Source organism: Phalacrocorax carbo, chromosome 3 (assembly GCF_963921805.1).
Source record: "Phalacrocorax carbo chromosome 3, bPhaCar2.1, whole genome shotgun sequence".
NCBI classification, from domain to species: domain Eukaryota; kingdom Metazoa; phylum Chordata; class Aves; order Suliformes; family Phalacrocoracidae; genus Phalacrocorax; species Phalacrocorax carbo.
The window spans coordinates 125,249,016-125,266,246 of record NC_087515.1 but is presented as its reverse complement, the minus strand read 5'-3'; the positions used below and the strand labels follow the sequence as shown (position 1 = coordinate 125,266,246).

The 17,231-nt window shown below is 42.6% G+C and overlaps 1 protein-coding gene across 9 annotated transcripts in view; it reads left to right on the top strand.

Moving 5' to 3' along the window:
- PKHD1 (PKHD1 ciliary IPT domain containing fibrocystin/polyductin) overlaps positions 1-17,231 on the top strand; it is a 277,474-nt gene that overhangs the window by 138,146 nt on the left and 122,097 nt on the right. For all 9 annotated transcript variants that reach the window (XM_064448230.1, XM_064448231.1, XM_064448232.1 and 6 more), the window contains 3 exons: positions 867-1,113; positions 11,785-11,962; positions 12,467-12,662. In XM_064448230.1, coding sequence (XP_064304300.1) covers positions 867-1,113; positions 11,785-11,962; positions 12,467-12,662 — 621 coding nt within the window. The remainder of the gene's footprint in view (positions 1-866; positions 1,114-11,784; positions 11,963-12,466; positions 12,663-17,231) is intronic.

Here is a 17,231-nt window from a genome sequence, read left to right as displayed (position 1 = left end):
TTGAAGAGGTACCCAAAGGCTCTTTGAAGAATGTTCCAACCACAATTACCTCTTAAATATATTTATATATATAAATAAATACTGCCCTATAATAATATAACAGAGAAAAAGACTTCAGGAGGTGAGATCAAAGGACAGGAGGAATAGTAAAATCCAACTCAGAGAGGCTACGACTGAGAATAAGATAGTTGAATAGTAACCAATGTGCTGCATGAACGCTCATGCCAAATCTGACTTGTGGTCTATGGGGCAATGATTTTCTGACATTTCTGGAATATTAATATGTTCAAAACCTTCCTGTGCTTTAGCCCGCATGAATATTCCTCCTTTTTGTAGCTAATTGCATTACAGTAATGAAAAGATCCTCCAGCTACCCTTTCCAGCTAAGGCTTTACTGTGCCAGGTGCTGTGCGTATGCACACAAGTATGTTTTTACTCACATAAACTGTCCTTATCTCTAAAGAATTTGTCTTATAAACAAGGCAGAAAGGATCTATAAGAATCACTCTTTTGGGGACTGTAATGTTTGGCAGTGGGACTTGCGAAGAATGTTTGGAGTCATTGAGGAGATGCTGGTAGGGCCAGGAGCAGCACCTGGATCAGAGAAGTCTGTAACCACAAGTCCCGCCACAACAGGGCGCTGGACAGGTTGGACCTGGCCCTAACATGGCAATGGCGAGTCCTACAACCATCTCCATTTATTTATTTATTTATGTATTTCCCTGAATCTCCCCTTCTTGTTGACTCAGCAGATACCTCCAAAGCGATAGTGAAATGAAGCTAGTCCCTTTTTCTCCAGAGATGTCTTCAGGCATTTCCTTGAAGAGGTCAGTATCTGATTCTAAAATGCTGCTTGTTCCCCCCAGGAGGGTTTACAGTGAGAGCTGAACGTCTGACCTTCATCAACTCACCTTTCCAAGTGTCCTTCCCCTTTCCTCACTCTGCCATCCTTGAGGATCTTGACGGCTCTGTCACGGGGCAGACAGGAAGCTATCTCCTCCCTTCCACAGATATCCTTGCGGTATCTTGCACAGCCAGTGCCAACTTCAGCCAAGCTTCTGGTGGCAGTGTTTGTGGCAGCGACCTTGTTTTCCATCGTATGTCTCTTCATTTGTAAGTAACCACTCCAATTCTGAAAAATCAGCATGGCTGTTGCTTGCTATGTTTTATACTGAGAGACCTTCTGGGTCTGAACACAGTCCCGAGACTCCTGCCTCTCTGCTGGGGCCTAAACTAGGTCAAAGGCCTGAGTGCTGGCATACATTAGTCCATGTTGCTGTCCACGTGGTCTCTGGCACTAGTTCTGCTCTGGCTGCTTGTTATGTCCCTGATAGTTCTCAGGCATGGTTGAAGAGACAGCAGAAGGACCATTCCCAGCTGGCAGTTTGGATGTAGTCATTATGTTTCTGAACGGGAGAACTCAGCTATATGGACAGCTGTGAGAATTGTGCATACCAGTTGGCCTCCAGGCCAGAGGACAGCCTCTGGTTTATTTTATTTACTAATTTAGATGTGGCCTGCCCGGGTTCAATTTTTTTCTGATGCAAGCTGCTTATCCTTCTTACCCTGGTATCCTACCTATAGTCTTGATTCCTGTCCAGAGGCAATTCTGGTGGTGTTATGTGGGCCTTTAAGTGGAGGCTGTGGGGTATTGCTATTTTGTCATTCTTCAGATTACCAGAGGGATATAAACTGGCCTTTGGAGAAATAGGAATCCAGTTCAAGATGGACACTGATGTTCAAAGTGAGATTGATGGCCAAGCCCCAGACAGTCAGAGATTTAGTAGGCAAACTGCAAACTTTGCCACGATTTTCTGAGGGCTGACCTATAAAATACTTCCAGATCGTGAAACACCAGAGTTGATAAATAAGATGCAGTCTTTTTTTTAAAAAAAAAAAGAGTTCAAATTTAGTCTGATTTTAAGTCAAGTTCTGAGAATGTTTCCTTTTATGTTTATTGTGAGAGATTTCCCCAAATGCTTCCAAAAAATAAGTGATCATGAATGGGGTATATTTTCTTGTCTTAAGGAAGAAATCTTTGCCATCTGATTTCACTGCTATGTTAGTTTTATAAATTATCAGATTCATATATTATGTTTCCTACTAAAACTGGATTCAACATTTTATGATTTCATGGGCCCAACTCATGCAATGAACAGCCGTATCGTATAGAAGATGTAATAATTTAATTATGTATTTAATGAAAAGAAAACTTTCCAGTAGATATGTTTCTGCCACTCTGATGGAGCCATGCCTTTCTTACCCACCTCATCAGGACTTTCCTCCTTGCTGGTATCTCTTCACATTCACAGTAAATCATGTCTACTGTAAGATTGCAACAGAATGCCACTTTTGATTTTTTTAAAATTTTGTTTTAGAGGGATAGAAAATGGTCTTTTCCAACCTTAATGATTCTGATTCTATTCTATGGTTTTGGAGAATTCAGCCTCCTACTCTCACTGCCTCATGTCCCACCTTTGTAATATGTCAGTCCTGGGATACAGCCAGGTATTTCCCATCAGAATTGATGGTGATACAGATCCCAGATGCTGTCCCAGCTCACTTCTGCTGTCACATGTGCCTCCCCAAACTGGACTTGTTCCTGCCTTTGAGCAGCTGGCAGCTAAAGGGATCCAGTGGAGAAATATTTCTCAGCCAAATACTACCACCAATTCTGCTACCCAGGGAGGACACCTGTGAATTCTTTGCATAAAAAGAAGGGGAGTGGAAAAGGCTTTTAGTGATCGAAACACCACCAGTGCTTTTCTTCCCCTCCCAGTGCCCTGCTCAACATTTCACTTTCTTTTTGAAGAGCGAGCCTGAACCGTTATCCATTTTTTTGCTGTTTCAGGTTAGTAGTACACAGGCAGAAGTCCTGAAGTGCTCTGTCAGAGGGCTGTTAATAATTCACATCTGTCTTATAATTCATGTTTTAGAAGAAGGAAATAAAAACCCCCTAACTGTTCCCAAACAGGAAAAAAAGATAAACACATATTCCATTGAAGGGGAAAACTACAAGACTTCCAGCTACCTACAGGCTTTGCATGTGATTACCATTTCTCATAATAAAAACAAAAGTTTGAAATAAATTAAGAGTTGGGAATTATTCTGATTTAACAAACAGGGTACTGGGTACAAGGCAAAATACAACTGTGCTAGATGTCTTTCTGTAGCAGTTAACGATGAAGTCTTGCAAATCAATTCCCTTTCTAGTCTGTATTTACCTTGATTATATGGACTGCCACCTCTTTGGGTTGATGCCGTGCAGGTGGATGGGCAACACTGCCTATAGTTTGAGTTCTTTTGGACACTACCACAATATAAATGTTAATAATTCATGATAGCTGATGTATTCAGTACACCTCCCGACTCCTTGCATCAAAAAGTGGTTAAGGAGTGAGTACAAATAGGAGTTCATCTGCACCATGGTTGTTGAACTCTGGAAAAGTTTGAGCCCTGACCTAAACCTTGTCTTCCCCAGTAACTTGCTTCAGGGTTTTAGACTGGTCATGTCAACGACCAGGCACTTCTCAATCAACCTTTTCTTTCAAGCAAATCATCTTTCTTTCCCTTCTTTATTCTTCATTGTCACGAGCTGGGCATCAACTTACATCAAAGACACTTGGCAGCCTGAGTAACAGAGGTCATCTGTTATACTGTCCTCTTGAGGACTATGTATTTAACAGAGTAGCCTGAGAGACTGAGAACATCCTCTTGTGCTGCTTCCAGAACCTCTCTCCTGAGTAGTTAGACCAGCCAAATCACCGTGATGTTAAGTTGAAAGATTGTCAGCATGCAGCCAATTAAAACAGTGAGTCAGGGAGGCTTCGGTCACGCCAACAGCGCTCCAAAATGGACCTGGTGGAGGAGTAGGGTGGGGAATGAAAGGAGCTGGAGGGGATTAAGGATGAAGTCAATTAATAAAATATCCATTGCATGACCAGAGGATGAGGGGGTGGGAGAAGAAGAAAGGGTGATTTTTGACCAGATGTATTTGAAGAGGGTTCACAATAAAAAGAGAACAGTTTAGGATTAATACAACAAAATATTACTAGAAGCCATTGGCAGAGGGTGAGCAGAGAGAAGAAAGATAGGTCGGTGACAGGAAGAATTTCCTAACAGTGCAGTCTCTTGGATTCTTCTACTGTCAGTAAAAAGATGAAAGTACTGTTGCTTGGCTTTCTTCAGTTTCTGATGAGCAAAGAATTACTCTGTAAGAAATCCTTCTGTTGTGCTTTACCAGGCCCTGGAGTACATGACCAGATCTGCAACTTGCTAGTTCCTAGTTGTATTTACCACTCCTGGTAAGTCCCTGTAGTCAGTAAGACAGAGGTGCTGTCAAAACCGAGGTGAAAAATGGATAACAAGCCTCTGAGCCCAAGCCTTAAGCACCAAACCCACATTTGCTGAGCATCAGGCCAAAGCAATAGCACAAAAGCATCCTAATTTTGACATGAAGTCACACTGTACAAGGAGGTTTCTTACAACAACAGTAAAATAGTCTCATCTCCTGTGCTCAGTAGCTCTCTCTTGATCTAGGGCACTGCATTCTCTGTGCTCTTCAATAAATAGTACGAGGAGTTTAAGGTGGTGGGTTTTTGTTTCCCCTGAGTTTCAGGGATGGACTCCAACACCAAAAATCTTAAGGGCTGAGGCAAGTCACAGATCTTGAGAGGGGAGTCCTAGTATGGCAACCTCCGTCCCAGCATCCTCAGGCTCATTCCCTGACCCTGAGGGCAACTGGCAAGGCTTGGCCACGGCCGTGTTATTAACCTATATTAACCTGCTTAGTCTCCAAAACGTCAGGGAAGATGCATTTGTGCTGCCTTTTAGGAAAGATCCCCTGCCTGGGAATTGTCTGGGATAGGGATTGTTGGCACAAGCTAAAAGCACGTCTGGGACTATTTTAATTATTCAACAGTTACAATGTGGGCAACTGAACGCAAGCGGTTGTCGCTTCATCTTTGTGCTATTTAATTTACCCGAGTACGTGTAGTGTATTGGCACTTTTTTCCCCCCCAAATGTATGTTTGGAAAAAAATGGGGGGTTTGTTAGGGGAAAACCCTAGGAACCCTTTTTTTAGAGAAAACAAGTACACTGAGCATTTCTTGACTCTGTCCCAAACTGTTTCACCCAACAGCTTCCAGAGCAATGAGGATCCATTTCCAAGCTTGCACTGCTGTAACAAAAGCCTTCTTCATGAAGTCCAGTTGAAAGTTAAACTAATGTGTCACTTAAGCACCCTTTAAAGAGGATTTTTATGTCTTTTAAAAATGTAATTGAAGCTTATAAAAGTCTTTATAAATTTATATGCGAGAAAGTTATTGAGTAGTCTGAAGAACAGCTTATGCCATGGCACAGCACAGCATGGCTGCAGGCTAGATACGGCTGCTCCAAATGCCACTGCTACCCATATTATCATGAAAATATGAGTCTCTATTAATATTAAAACAAATTTTCATTAAAAAATTGTCGTAACATGATTAAGTGACTTTAAAAGTTTCTTCACATTATGCATAATTTTTACAGGAGGAGAGCATTAGAATAATCGGCAGCCAGGCAGCACCTTGCGGCAAAGGGGACTCCAAACACTTTGCAGCTACGCGCGCCAGAAGGAAGTTTGCCTCTTGTTCCCTTTCATTTGCTTTCCCCGTCTCCCTGCAGAAACCTGGGACTTGCTCAGCACCAGTTTTGTAGTTCAAGCCTTTTATTGCTTCCCTCTTCTTAGTCTGCTGCAGAGGAAAAGATTAACTTTCTTCTTTATAGCCTTAATTCTTAAATCTGGTCTAATATCCTCTCCTGTAGTGCATGCATTCAGTTGCTGCAAACCCAGCCGCTGCTGATGGGTTAGTGTGAAAAGAATAGCATACCCCCTACCTCCATGTCTTTGACTCTTGAGGAGAGTTCAAATGGTTACTCTAGTTTTGCTTTTCCTTTGATATTTACTTACTGTGGTGCCTTCAGATGAACACCCACCTGCTGTGAAACACCCTTACAGTCACACTTCTTCTCTCAATGTGTACATGCTCAGTTGTTCCCTGGTCGCGTATCCTCCCTGTGTACATGACTGTATTCACACACAGGGCAGCTCACACGCTCGCTTGGCCTCATAACCCAGCCCTCTCAGGGCTCCCGTGGCATAACGTGGAAAGCAAATATTAAATCACTGGCTGTTGACTGGTCAATTAGCCAACACATCAGCTAAGCCTCAGAGGTTCAACACTTACTGCACTGTATTTCTGGCATCTGAAGCATCCCACCAAAGCAGCCAAGAGAAATTTGGTTCCCAGTGTAGGACCCCTTTCCATTTACGTTGCAGTATTGGCGGCAAAGCCAGATGATGCGCAGGCTTATAAGTATGCAAGAGAAGATGTTTCCCCAGGCCTACACCCTCAGCTTGATCATTGTCTGGGATGTTTCTAGGTGCAGGAAGATATATTTAGCATGGAGACAGCATTTGCTAGCCTTACACTTTCTTTGCTTGCAATTAAAAGCCTGACAATCCGGTTGGATGCTTCTTGAGGGCTGGGTAGCTCCAAGCCATATATGCCAGCTGGGACTCACTGTCATAACCAACATACTATTAATTGAATTAATTTGTAGAAGACTGCAAGTGGGCAATGGAGGTGCAGTAAAACCATGCCCAGAGTACCTGTGTCCAGATTTGCAGATCCGCTGTGGATGCTTTAGAGCTCTGCCTGACATGGGATAAGTGGAGTGACAAAGTGGTCCTCTGCAGACCTTTGCTATGCTTACATTGCAGAGATGTTTGAACTGCTTGCTTACCAGCCACTTTCCAGCTCAGAATTTGATTCTGACTTTAGTTTTCCTTAAAATATCACCCTGTAAACTATAGGAGCTGGGGAAATGTTTTAAGAATAGAGAGGAGTTAGGAAGCCAGGAGTAGCAAACTGAAAAGATACTTTGAATGAAGACATCTTAGCTTGTCACTCACGACCTTCTCTGCTCCCAGGAGATCATCTCAATTCTTCTTTTACTTCAGACTCAGAAGGCCTATTGCATAGTGGCTACTCAGGATCAGGGACAAAGATCTAGTTATTTTCAAAAGACCTGTGCATACAAAAACAGTGTGGTAAGGGTTCATAATATAAGGCAGATTTGGATCATATCCTTGGTCTCTCAACAAAGATACACATATTTATTTTAAACAGCTGCAAATTCTTAATTCTTGACAATTAAAATAAAATGAACTGGTTTGGCATCCAGCATCAAACCTGTAAAGTGTTTGGTATGGTCATAATTTGGAATTAGCCTCCATTTGGCCAACAGTAAATTGGACTGTTGATATAAACATTTGGTGCCCCATTTGAAGTTCAATGTTATATTGTTTCCTGTTTTGAAGATGGATAATCATAATGGATTATTACACAAATATATCAAACAGAAAGCATTTAGAGCTAAACACAGCCTCTGTCTTCATACGCAAAGATATGGACCCTTAGGATAAGTAAGTTAATGGTAAACATAAACAGGAGAGTTAATATTTGTTCGACTTGATGTTGCTGATTGGTTTAACAAATCCTTTGTGGCCCATCTATGTTGAGCAGTTCTGCACAATGCACTTGAGCTAAATTACATAACAGTTTATACAATCACAATTGGTAAATTGTGGCTCAGACTGTAAAGCCCTATCCAGTCATCCTGCCATATTTCTAAAGCAAATTGCTCCTTAATTGAAACCTGCTTCAATATAAAAATACAGCCTTTTCAATGAGTCATCCTTTTTTTCCCCCTTACACTTTGTAAAGGCTTCCAGCAGTTTAAAGTGAGGGTTAATTTTGCATTAAGACCATTGCCTCCTAGTTTCTTTCAAATAAAGCCAGGGGAAGTTCAGGGGAAGGCTCTTTCCTCTGATAATGAAGCTCTCCATGTTAATGATGCATGCAGGCTCCCTCGGATCCTCTGAATTAGAAATACTTGTGTGTGTGCGCCGCTACTCTGCTTCATTAACATTAAGGAGAGGTAGATTGGTGGCTATTTAGGGCACAGTGAAATCGCTGGCTATTTAGGGCAAATGGAAATTGTGGCTGGTAATTTCATTAGTAGGGTACTTCCATTTTGGTGTCTGTTTGGCATATAGGTGAAAAAAACAAGCCCACTGACATCGTTTCAAGGGGAACATAGTCTCAGGCTCATTGGTGTCTTGTACCAGTTAACGTCCATGCGGACCTGCAAAGTTTCTCAGGCACCCCAGATTTTTGTTTTGGTGTGCTGCCACTCTATCAGAGGTAGGGTATGTGTCTGTGGGTGGCAAGACCTCGAGCAAGGTATGTAAAAGGCAAGGACACAGCATTCCAGGTCAAGGAAACCCCAGAGATTTCAGGCCGTAAGATCAATTTGCTCCCTTTCCTTCCTGGGTCATGAACAAATGTCCAGGTGAAGGTCAGCAAATCCAGACTATCCTGGTATGAAACCACACCAAGCCTTCTTCCTCAAAAAGGCTTTCCGGCATTAAAAAATGTCATTTTCGAAACAAAGATTCTCCAGTGATGGCTCCCTGTCTCTCTGTCTCAAAGACTGAGGGCAATTAACTGAAACAGAAAGTTGATAGTGTCTGAAGCAGTCAAAATTCTATCCTAGATTTGAAGTCTGGGGAGAGAGGACTTGTCTGTGATAAGCAGGCTTGCTGGGAAAGATGTATTTCACTTAACTGTAACTATCTGGAAGTTAGCTGTCTGGTTTAAGATATATATTTGGGGTGCCTTTATAAACCTCTTGTCAAGATTGGTGTCCAACAGAGTTGGATTCACACTTAATTCACTAGTTAGTGAATTCACATTCATATTCACTAGCAAGTGAATCTGCACGGCTAGTGTGGAACTGCCACCTAACTTGCTGACAGATCAATTGGGTGACATGTGTCCCCCTCTATATCCCAGTAGGATTGCCCCTTCCAGACCTTCTTCTCTGTCTTTAAACCTTCTTGGAAGTACCAAGGAGAAGTCCCTGAGAAAAGTGATTCAAGCTGTCTCATCAGACTTCTCCAGCGATGAAGAGTAAAATGAGTTAAGAGCAAAACCACACAGATTTACATTGCACAGAGGATGGGTCTGAGTCCCTGTTACTTGCTGTGCCATTGTGCATCTCTGTAACTCAATAAGGCGATTTTTGGCGTGCAGGAGAGTTTAATGTTGCACCACGTTATATGTGGTGTGCTTCTGCTGCTAGGAATGATTTCCTAGATACCTGTGCAGGTGCTGATAACTGTGGCAATAATGTGCTTGTTGTCATTTACTTGCTTAATTAGCAGCCTAATATCCTGGTCCAGCTAATGCCTACAAGAGGAGGTTTATTAGTAGTACGAAAGCTGTTTAAGCCTTATAAACTCCTTCCAGTCAGTTTCATTGGTCTGCCAATATCTTCTGGTTGAGTGATTCTTTGTTGATTCACACTTCTCCTATTCCCCACTACTGTTTATCAGCTGAATGTTTCTGGTAACCAGAAAGTCCATTGCCAAAGCAAAGCCACCAAAACAGCAACAACAACAAAACCCAGAACTGATTTTAAAAGAGAAAAAAATAATCTGCAGGCAACCCCCCTCCAAGATGACTGCTATTGTAATTATGGATTGTCTCCAAAGCAGCAAGGGGAAAAAAACTAATGCAAATACAAACAGGCAAACTGCAGAATGACAGGAGCTTTAGCACTATCTTGGGTAAGTAAACCGTATCCAGTCTGGAGGGTTGGGTTAATATGCTGAGATGTCTAGTTGTAGGGTAATGCTCCAATATTTAGAAATACCATTTTAGATATGCTTAAAAATGGGGGTTTTTTTAAGCTTAATGCCAACTCAAGTGCCAAAACTGACTAAGTGGACTAAAGGAGAAACTGCCAGCTTGCCTTGATCCTGCAGCAGCACTTGATTCATGTATAAATCTGCTGCATTCAGCTTTATGGCAGAATCATGGCCCCAGGGTACCTTGGCAAGCCAGCAAGACTTGTCTTCAGCTGAGAATGAGATCTGCAGTCATGGGACATGCATCCCTAGCAATTCCTCATGCATAATGTAAAGAATGCAAGAAGCAGGAAAAAACTTGTTAGTTGCAGTTGTGCAGCTGCAACCCCAAATTTTTACAGGCATGCCTAGTGTTGTCAGGGCCAGGGATAGGAGATGCTGGTGGTGATGGGGTAAGACCTTTGCTAGAATTTTGGATGCTTCCATCAGAGCTCCTCCTGCACCTTTAGTGACATAGCCAGCCCTGCACCAATCCCTCTGCAAGCCAACTGGGACTGTGCTCAGGGTGGAAAATAATCTCTGCTCGTTGCTACAGAGAGTGTCACAATATGATGCACCGAATTCTGAGACTAGCTTAGGCAATCTGTGCGTGTGCGTGCAGTAAGGGGACAGGGAGGAGATTCTTAGGCTAGGATTTATTCTTCCTGAGATTTGACATCAAAATGAAATTTTTATTATGGAAGTCTTGTCACCCAAATTCATTCAGGGTCACTTCAGCTCCAGAGAACATTTTAGATCACCTTGCACCTGGCATCCTCTGGAGGAGCTTGATGCTCCTTGTTGACTCTAGAAGGAGAGGAGACCTCCCCAGTCTTGTTCCAGATGTGAAGCAGTAACACAGTGTAGCTGATCAGAGCATAGTTTCAGCCACAGTTTCCATCCGTTTCCAGAGCTGTTGTTGGAATACAAGGTGCTGACAACTGGAGGTACAATATTGTTTTGAAGAAGCGGCTTATGATGAGGTGTTCCTGATCAATCAGACATGGGGAGACAACGGATGTTCAAAGTTTGAACATTGGAAGGGTTAGCTGCTCTTCAGCGTTATTGTTTCCTTCATGTAGTTTGTTGCCTTCAGTAAAACAATTCCTGACAGCAGTGTTCGTTATCTCTGGACTTCTCCATATGCAGCCTTCCATCTTGGGGAAACTGGCAAACACAGCAGTAACAGGTTATCCTGGCCAGACGCCCAAATAATCAAGACCATTTTAGCATAATTTGAAAAAAGTCAATGTGCAGGAAAAAGACAGCCCGTGGAGAGGAAGTCAAGGTGGGTGGTTATATCCATCCCAGCTTCATGGTGTTATTTCTCATTTTTAGTAGAGAAAGGTCTCAAGAGGCCTTACACCTAAAGGGTTTATGCCCACTTATGATGTCATTCCTACTGTTCATTTGTTCAGTGAGGTTTCTTTCTCTGACTAGATTGGACAGAAATTAGGAGTGCAAAGTTCTACTGAAAAAAGGGTTTGAGTTCTCATTTGGAGGTTGAGAAGAACTGCTGTACTAAAAGTTCACCCATTTTGTGAAGGCTTTCATCAGTCTGCAGCAGCCCCAGCTTCCTACTGCATGATGACCGGGGTAGAGCAGCTTCCTGAACTACACTGGATTGTTGCACCTTCAGCCTCAATGAAATTTTTGACCGCTCAAATGAGAGTGGGTAATCAGAAAACTCCATCACATTTCAAGAAGAACAAGATCCTAAAATTTGAATCTGAGGCTCATGAGTCTGGTGGAAAAGGAAATACCCTGGCAGTGTAGGAGCTGGTATCCTGGCTGTTGCTGTTGCTCTGCTTTGGCCAAGCTTTTCTCCTCTGTGATTTTATTCCTCCACCCCTTGTCTCTCTTTCTCTTTTTACGGCACTTCAGGCAGAGATCATTTCTTACCATATTTGTAAAGAACTACACAAATGAAGTCACATTCTGAGAAAGAGCCAGCATATACTAGTGTAATTCAAATAAAAACAGAACTGTAAAGGTTGCAAAATGACAGAGTTCAGTGAAAAAATGTGATTATATTTTTTTCCTCCAGAAAAGAGGCTCCAGACATTCCCTATAATTTAACTGTGACTGACAGTAGGAATAAGACAACCACAGTCAATTATGTCCCTGATACTTTATCAAACCTGTATGGCTGGATGGTTCTGCTCTTGGATAAAGAGACTTATCTGCTGACATTTGACAACCCTTTGGTCAGCAAACAGCTCCAGGTAACATGGGAATTTTTTATAATTTCAAAATTATATTTGGAAGAGATAATCATGCTTTCATCTTTTTGGGTGAGCAGAGAGAGGAAAAAATGTGTTAAGTGCACTGAGAAAATCTCTATATATTTATAGGCAGGGCTTAGATATGATGACCTAGTCCCTGAAGCTTTCAGGAGTAACTTAGAGCAGGAAGATGATTTTGGACACCTTAAATGAAAGTTTATTGTGGTGCTTAGGAATCAAGAAAATCTGTACTACCTTAAGACATACTGAAGCACGGTTTTCAGAAGACATTGTTCCTCTGCACCTTCTAGAGGTGATATGGGGAGTTGATTTCGTCTGCATTCACCATCGCCTTCAGCTTAATTTTACTTCTCTCTTCCATGTTTCCAGTACACCATTTTCAAACGAATATGCTGCCTGTGAGAAGCACCATCCCCTTTACCCCTTTAGACTGCACTCTGTGGAGTTCTACTCACAAATTTATTTTGGTTCCCTCTTCTCTAGTATTCAGTGACATTTAGCAACTTCACAACTGGGAATTACTTACTGGTGGAACACAAGGATCTTCCTGTCCATCCTGAGGTTGTGGTGTCCTGTGGGACAGGGACGGGACAGCCACTCCAATCGCTGCCTTCATATGGACGTCATAGGAGCTGTGACTGGTATCTTGACAGCAGACTGAGGAAGCTAACCTATTTGGGTAAGTGCAATATGAGCGATCCAATTTACTTTTTTGTTTAAGAGTGGTGACCGGCTGATGTCTTTTTAATTTAAACCACGAAACTACAAAAGACCTTAGACACAAGGCCATCTTTCAATGGCCTTTCAATAAGTGAGAGGTCCTTCAAAAAGATCAATCAAATAGGTAAATGCATGCACATCAGGTCCATCTCTATCTGATCTATCTGATGCCTGGTCTATCAACAAAAGGAATGTATCATAAACAGTGGGTGATGTGACATCAGTTGAATTCGGATTGGTGTATTGGAGAGGAAAAGGCATTAAATTCCACTAATGATCTCTGTTGTCAGCTGGTCCCATATCACATGTATCATTAATAAATCATGTGCAGTCTACCTAGGCTGAGCACACTGAAGGCAATAGGATTACTGGGTGAGATTTTTTCCTATAACTGTAAATTTCCAAAGACGTCCTAGACATTTACACTTGAATACGTTGGCTTTGTACAATAGATCATGAAACTAGGTGGTAATTTTTAAAAAGGAATTCAGGTATTTACTGATATTTATTCAAGTGTCTCTCATCTTTTGAATTTGGGACATTTCCTGCATTTCCCGTCCTCAAGCAATGCTTTTATTAGGGTCTAAGTTCTACATGTAAAGGGAAAGTAATGATTGTTGCCATTAGTAATAGTAGTAGAACCAGGAACCAAAAAAACATTTCAGTGCCTTTGAGAACCATAGCTTATCCTTCATGACTGTCATGCAGGGAAGCTAAAGTATAAAGATGCTGATTTTCACAGTAACAGGAAATTTTGTCACAGATCTAATCTGTTAGTTTTAATGAATTTCTCGTGGTTTGCACTGATGACATGGCATGCAAATGGCTTTCTCGTGTAGGATCTGCTTAGGAATGAGCAACTAGAACAATCAGTGGGACTGTGGGGAGGAAAACATGGCTGGAATGAGGTCAGGCAATCCACTGAGTTTAGTCTGACAGCAATGAAAATCATCCAGTGTACATTTGAGGAGAAATCAGGAAGCCCATACCTTAACCTTAGCCCGAAGACCATGCTTGCTGCATCCATCTCTGGTCCTGTGTCCAGCTGGCATTGCACAGCTTGTGTCCGTATTCTTTAACATTTTATCTCTTAAAACAGGCTGGATGCACCCAGGCTTCAAATTAGGAAGGATCCTTGTCCTGCGCTAACTCCCAAACCGCAATGGTCACCACATGGGAAAGTCCACTGGTCTGGGCCAAAGCTGTGCCAGGAACTTGGCTAGCAATGTAGCCATGTAGATTATTGTGTAGCCATGTAGATTATTGGGGTCCAGCTCTTAGTTCCTGGCCCTGTTTAGATATAGATTGGCTAGTATAACCTAGCTGTTGAGTCTAAGTCTCGCCTAAGATCATGCCAGGTATCTACTGAAAGAAGAAATAAGTTTTTATTATTTCAGTTTAATAACAATGTAAGTTTGTTCTTTCAGATATAAAAGTCAACTGGTTTTGCATTTGCATATCCTGAATTGCACTTTCATAGGTAGGACAACGTGGGAAAGCTCAGAAGATGACACCTATATTTTAGCCTCTTACTACTGTTGAAAATAACAGAGATGACAGTTTTGGAAAGAGTGGAACAAAATGATCTGGCCAGCATACGCCACTTTTGCATCATAGATACTTTCTTGTCCTTCTTTTATCTTCCTTTCATCTTGATTTTTATCATATGAAAAGCTTGTTGTTGTTTCTCATTTTAATACAGAGAGAAACAATCATTCAGTGTACACAAGAGGAAATTTATGAAAACACCTAACATGTAGAGTTAATGCTGTGAACATTTTCAGCAAGGACTTTTATAGCAGTAAGATCAGTAATTCAGTGTTGGGTATCTAATATCTAATGTTGTTGGTAGGGTAAAAGTCTGAAAAAAAGCGAGTGGATTCCTAGTCCTGGTGTGCCATTTAATTTCGCTCCTAATCTCCACTGTGCGGGATGAGAGGGTGAGGATAATTAGCCATCAGAGCACACTCATGGCATGTGGTGGACTTTCCATCACTCAGGGTCCTTAGATGATGCTTGGCTGTCTTTTCAGAGAAATATGCTCCAGCTCTACAAGAAGCTATTAGAAACTTCATGAGGCGAGATTCACGCTCTGTAGGAGGTCAGAGAAGGCTGCTACAATAGTCCCTTCTGGCCTTAAAAACCCACCAATTCACACACTGATCCAGAGAGGACAACGCTTGAAGGTCTGGCCTTCAGAACATGTTCCCGCCTAACTCTGCAAGCTGTTTCTTCTTCTTATTATTATTATTTTTATTTACATTTAACTATATGAAATAATTAGCCAACTAATTAATCCCGTTTACAAGCTTTGTCGGATTCTTCAGCTGTCAGTCATGCCCGAGCCCCGGGCCGGCGTCGAGCCTCAGCTCCCTCCTTCATCTGACTTGGTCTCCATGGCTACAGGCTGCATCTGCTGACACCCCACTCTATTTACTGCTTAATTAAGAATTTCACGCTCAGCCCTTATCTGCTGCTAAGAACAAGAACACACTGTTAAGAAACTCCAAATTTAGGCTGCTGCACAAGGAAAGCCTTTCTTGTCTTCCTGACTGCGTGGAGCCTCTTTAACTACCCTCTTGGCAACTGCGCTGCCACCCTTCAATCAAAAATCATTAAATGGGGCAGAGATAATGAGCATGTAGCATATCAAAAGGAGGATGTTTGCTCGGGCTAAGGAGGAAAAGCTGTAAGGGCCTATAAGCAGCCGCCACTTCAAAGGGAGAAGGGGCTGATAAAGAGTCATTTGTTCCTGTTTGACTTATGTAAAAGGTCTGGTATGTTGGAGTCCCGTCTCCCAGACGCGGGTCCCCCCTCTCGGTACTCGTGTGTCAGCAGTCAGGCAGCTGGGCGCAAACAGCATCAGCCCAAGCATATAATCACTTGACTCCATGCAGACAATGGGCACTTGTAGGGGGTGGCGGAGGGAGGGCTGGGGGACAATGGGAAGACAATTATTGCAGCTGCTCGGGAGGGCCATAATTCTTCCTGCAGAAAGTAGCCGGCTCTTGCAGGGCGGAGGGGAGAGCTCGAGCGTATTAGTCATCCTCCGACTTTTGGAAGCACTTCGCCGCGCCGGTGGGGTTTCGACAGCTGCTGGTGTACCGCCTCTTTCCAATAATTGTACATTCTGGCAGGGGTCAACTTACTTTTGACCCTCTGCCTTTGTGCCCATCAGAAAGCCTTTTAGGGCAAACGGTGGGGAAGTGGCAGGGGTGCATTACATCCAAAATTAACGTCAGTAAATACATATCAGATGCCAGCTCATTCACAAGCAGGCTTCTGAATTCACACAGCCTTTTGCTCAGGCCTGCATGGTGGGGGGAAAGGGGAGAGAAGGGGAGGGAAGACCCCATGACTGAGAAGCTATTGTTATTCAAACGAAGCAGGCAGCTGAATGAAGCCACCTTGGCCAGCAGTTTGCGTCAGGTTCAGGCTTTCTCCTTGCCCCCCCTGCTTCCATCAGAAATTGCCCAGTGTCATGAGCAAATGTTTGTTTATCTTTGGGGGAGAAAGAGAGGTCTGTCTAACACAGAAGGCAAGAAAATATACCGTATGGAGGGGATTAAAGGAGTTAAGTTGCCCTGACGCTTTGCACACTCACAGTTTTGTAAATTAGACCTTGGCACGTGACAGTGCAGGGGACGCTGAATGGGGAGAAATAATTGTAATGGAGAGCTTTTCTTCAATGTGGGCTACCTAGGCAATGATCCTGTTAATGAAGGTACTCACTGCTACCTGCATACATCAACCCTGTTAACTAACCCATGAGTCCCTTTGAAAATAATCTTTTCAGACCATTTTAAAGGAATCAGCACTGAAGTATAGATAATCCCATGTCCTTGCTGGATGCCGGGTGAGGGGGAGGCGAGGAAGCTCGGGGCATCCTGTGCCAGTCATTTCTACATTGGCAGCTTTGCTCTGACATTATTCATCTTCATAGCATCATCCTGATTTTCTCTGGGGCACCCCATGTTTTGAGAGAAGTGTTCCTCAAAGGTCACTGATGGGCACTGAAATGGGCACTGAATTGCTGAGACATTGATGGGTTGTGGCTCAGCCGCGTTTCAGGAGAGTGGACCTAACATGACGTGACCATGTTGAATCAGAAAAACTTACTGTTACAAGGGAGGTGGAAAAAAGTCACACTGGGACATCTGGGATATTTTTAGGAGAAATATCCTGTGTAAATTACAATAATAACATCATGAGCTTTTAAAGTCTGTTACAAATACGAGCATATGGTGCCACAGTGTGGTACTGCTCCTTGGTTAAGGTCTCTGGGTAATACTGGAACTGGCTGAAAACCAGAGGTGGTGTTTCCTTTTTGTTCACTTTTCAAGCGTTTAAACCATTTTCTTTTGTAATGAAACAAAGTGTTGGCTTGCTCCATCTCCAGATTTCTCCTGTCTTTCTTCTCAGATTGAAGCGCTTGACACAAACATAGAAAACATCACTGAAAGGATTATCAAACTTTTTATTTACCCCAAATACATTTTTCAGTAGACATAACTTCTATGGAGATAGG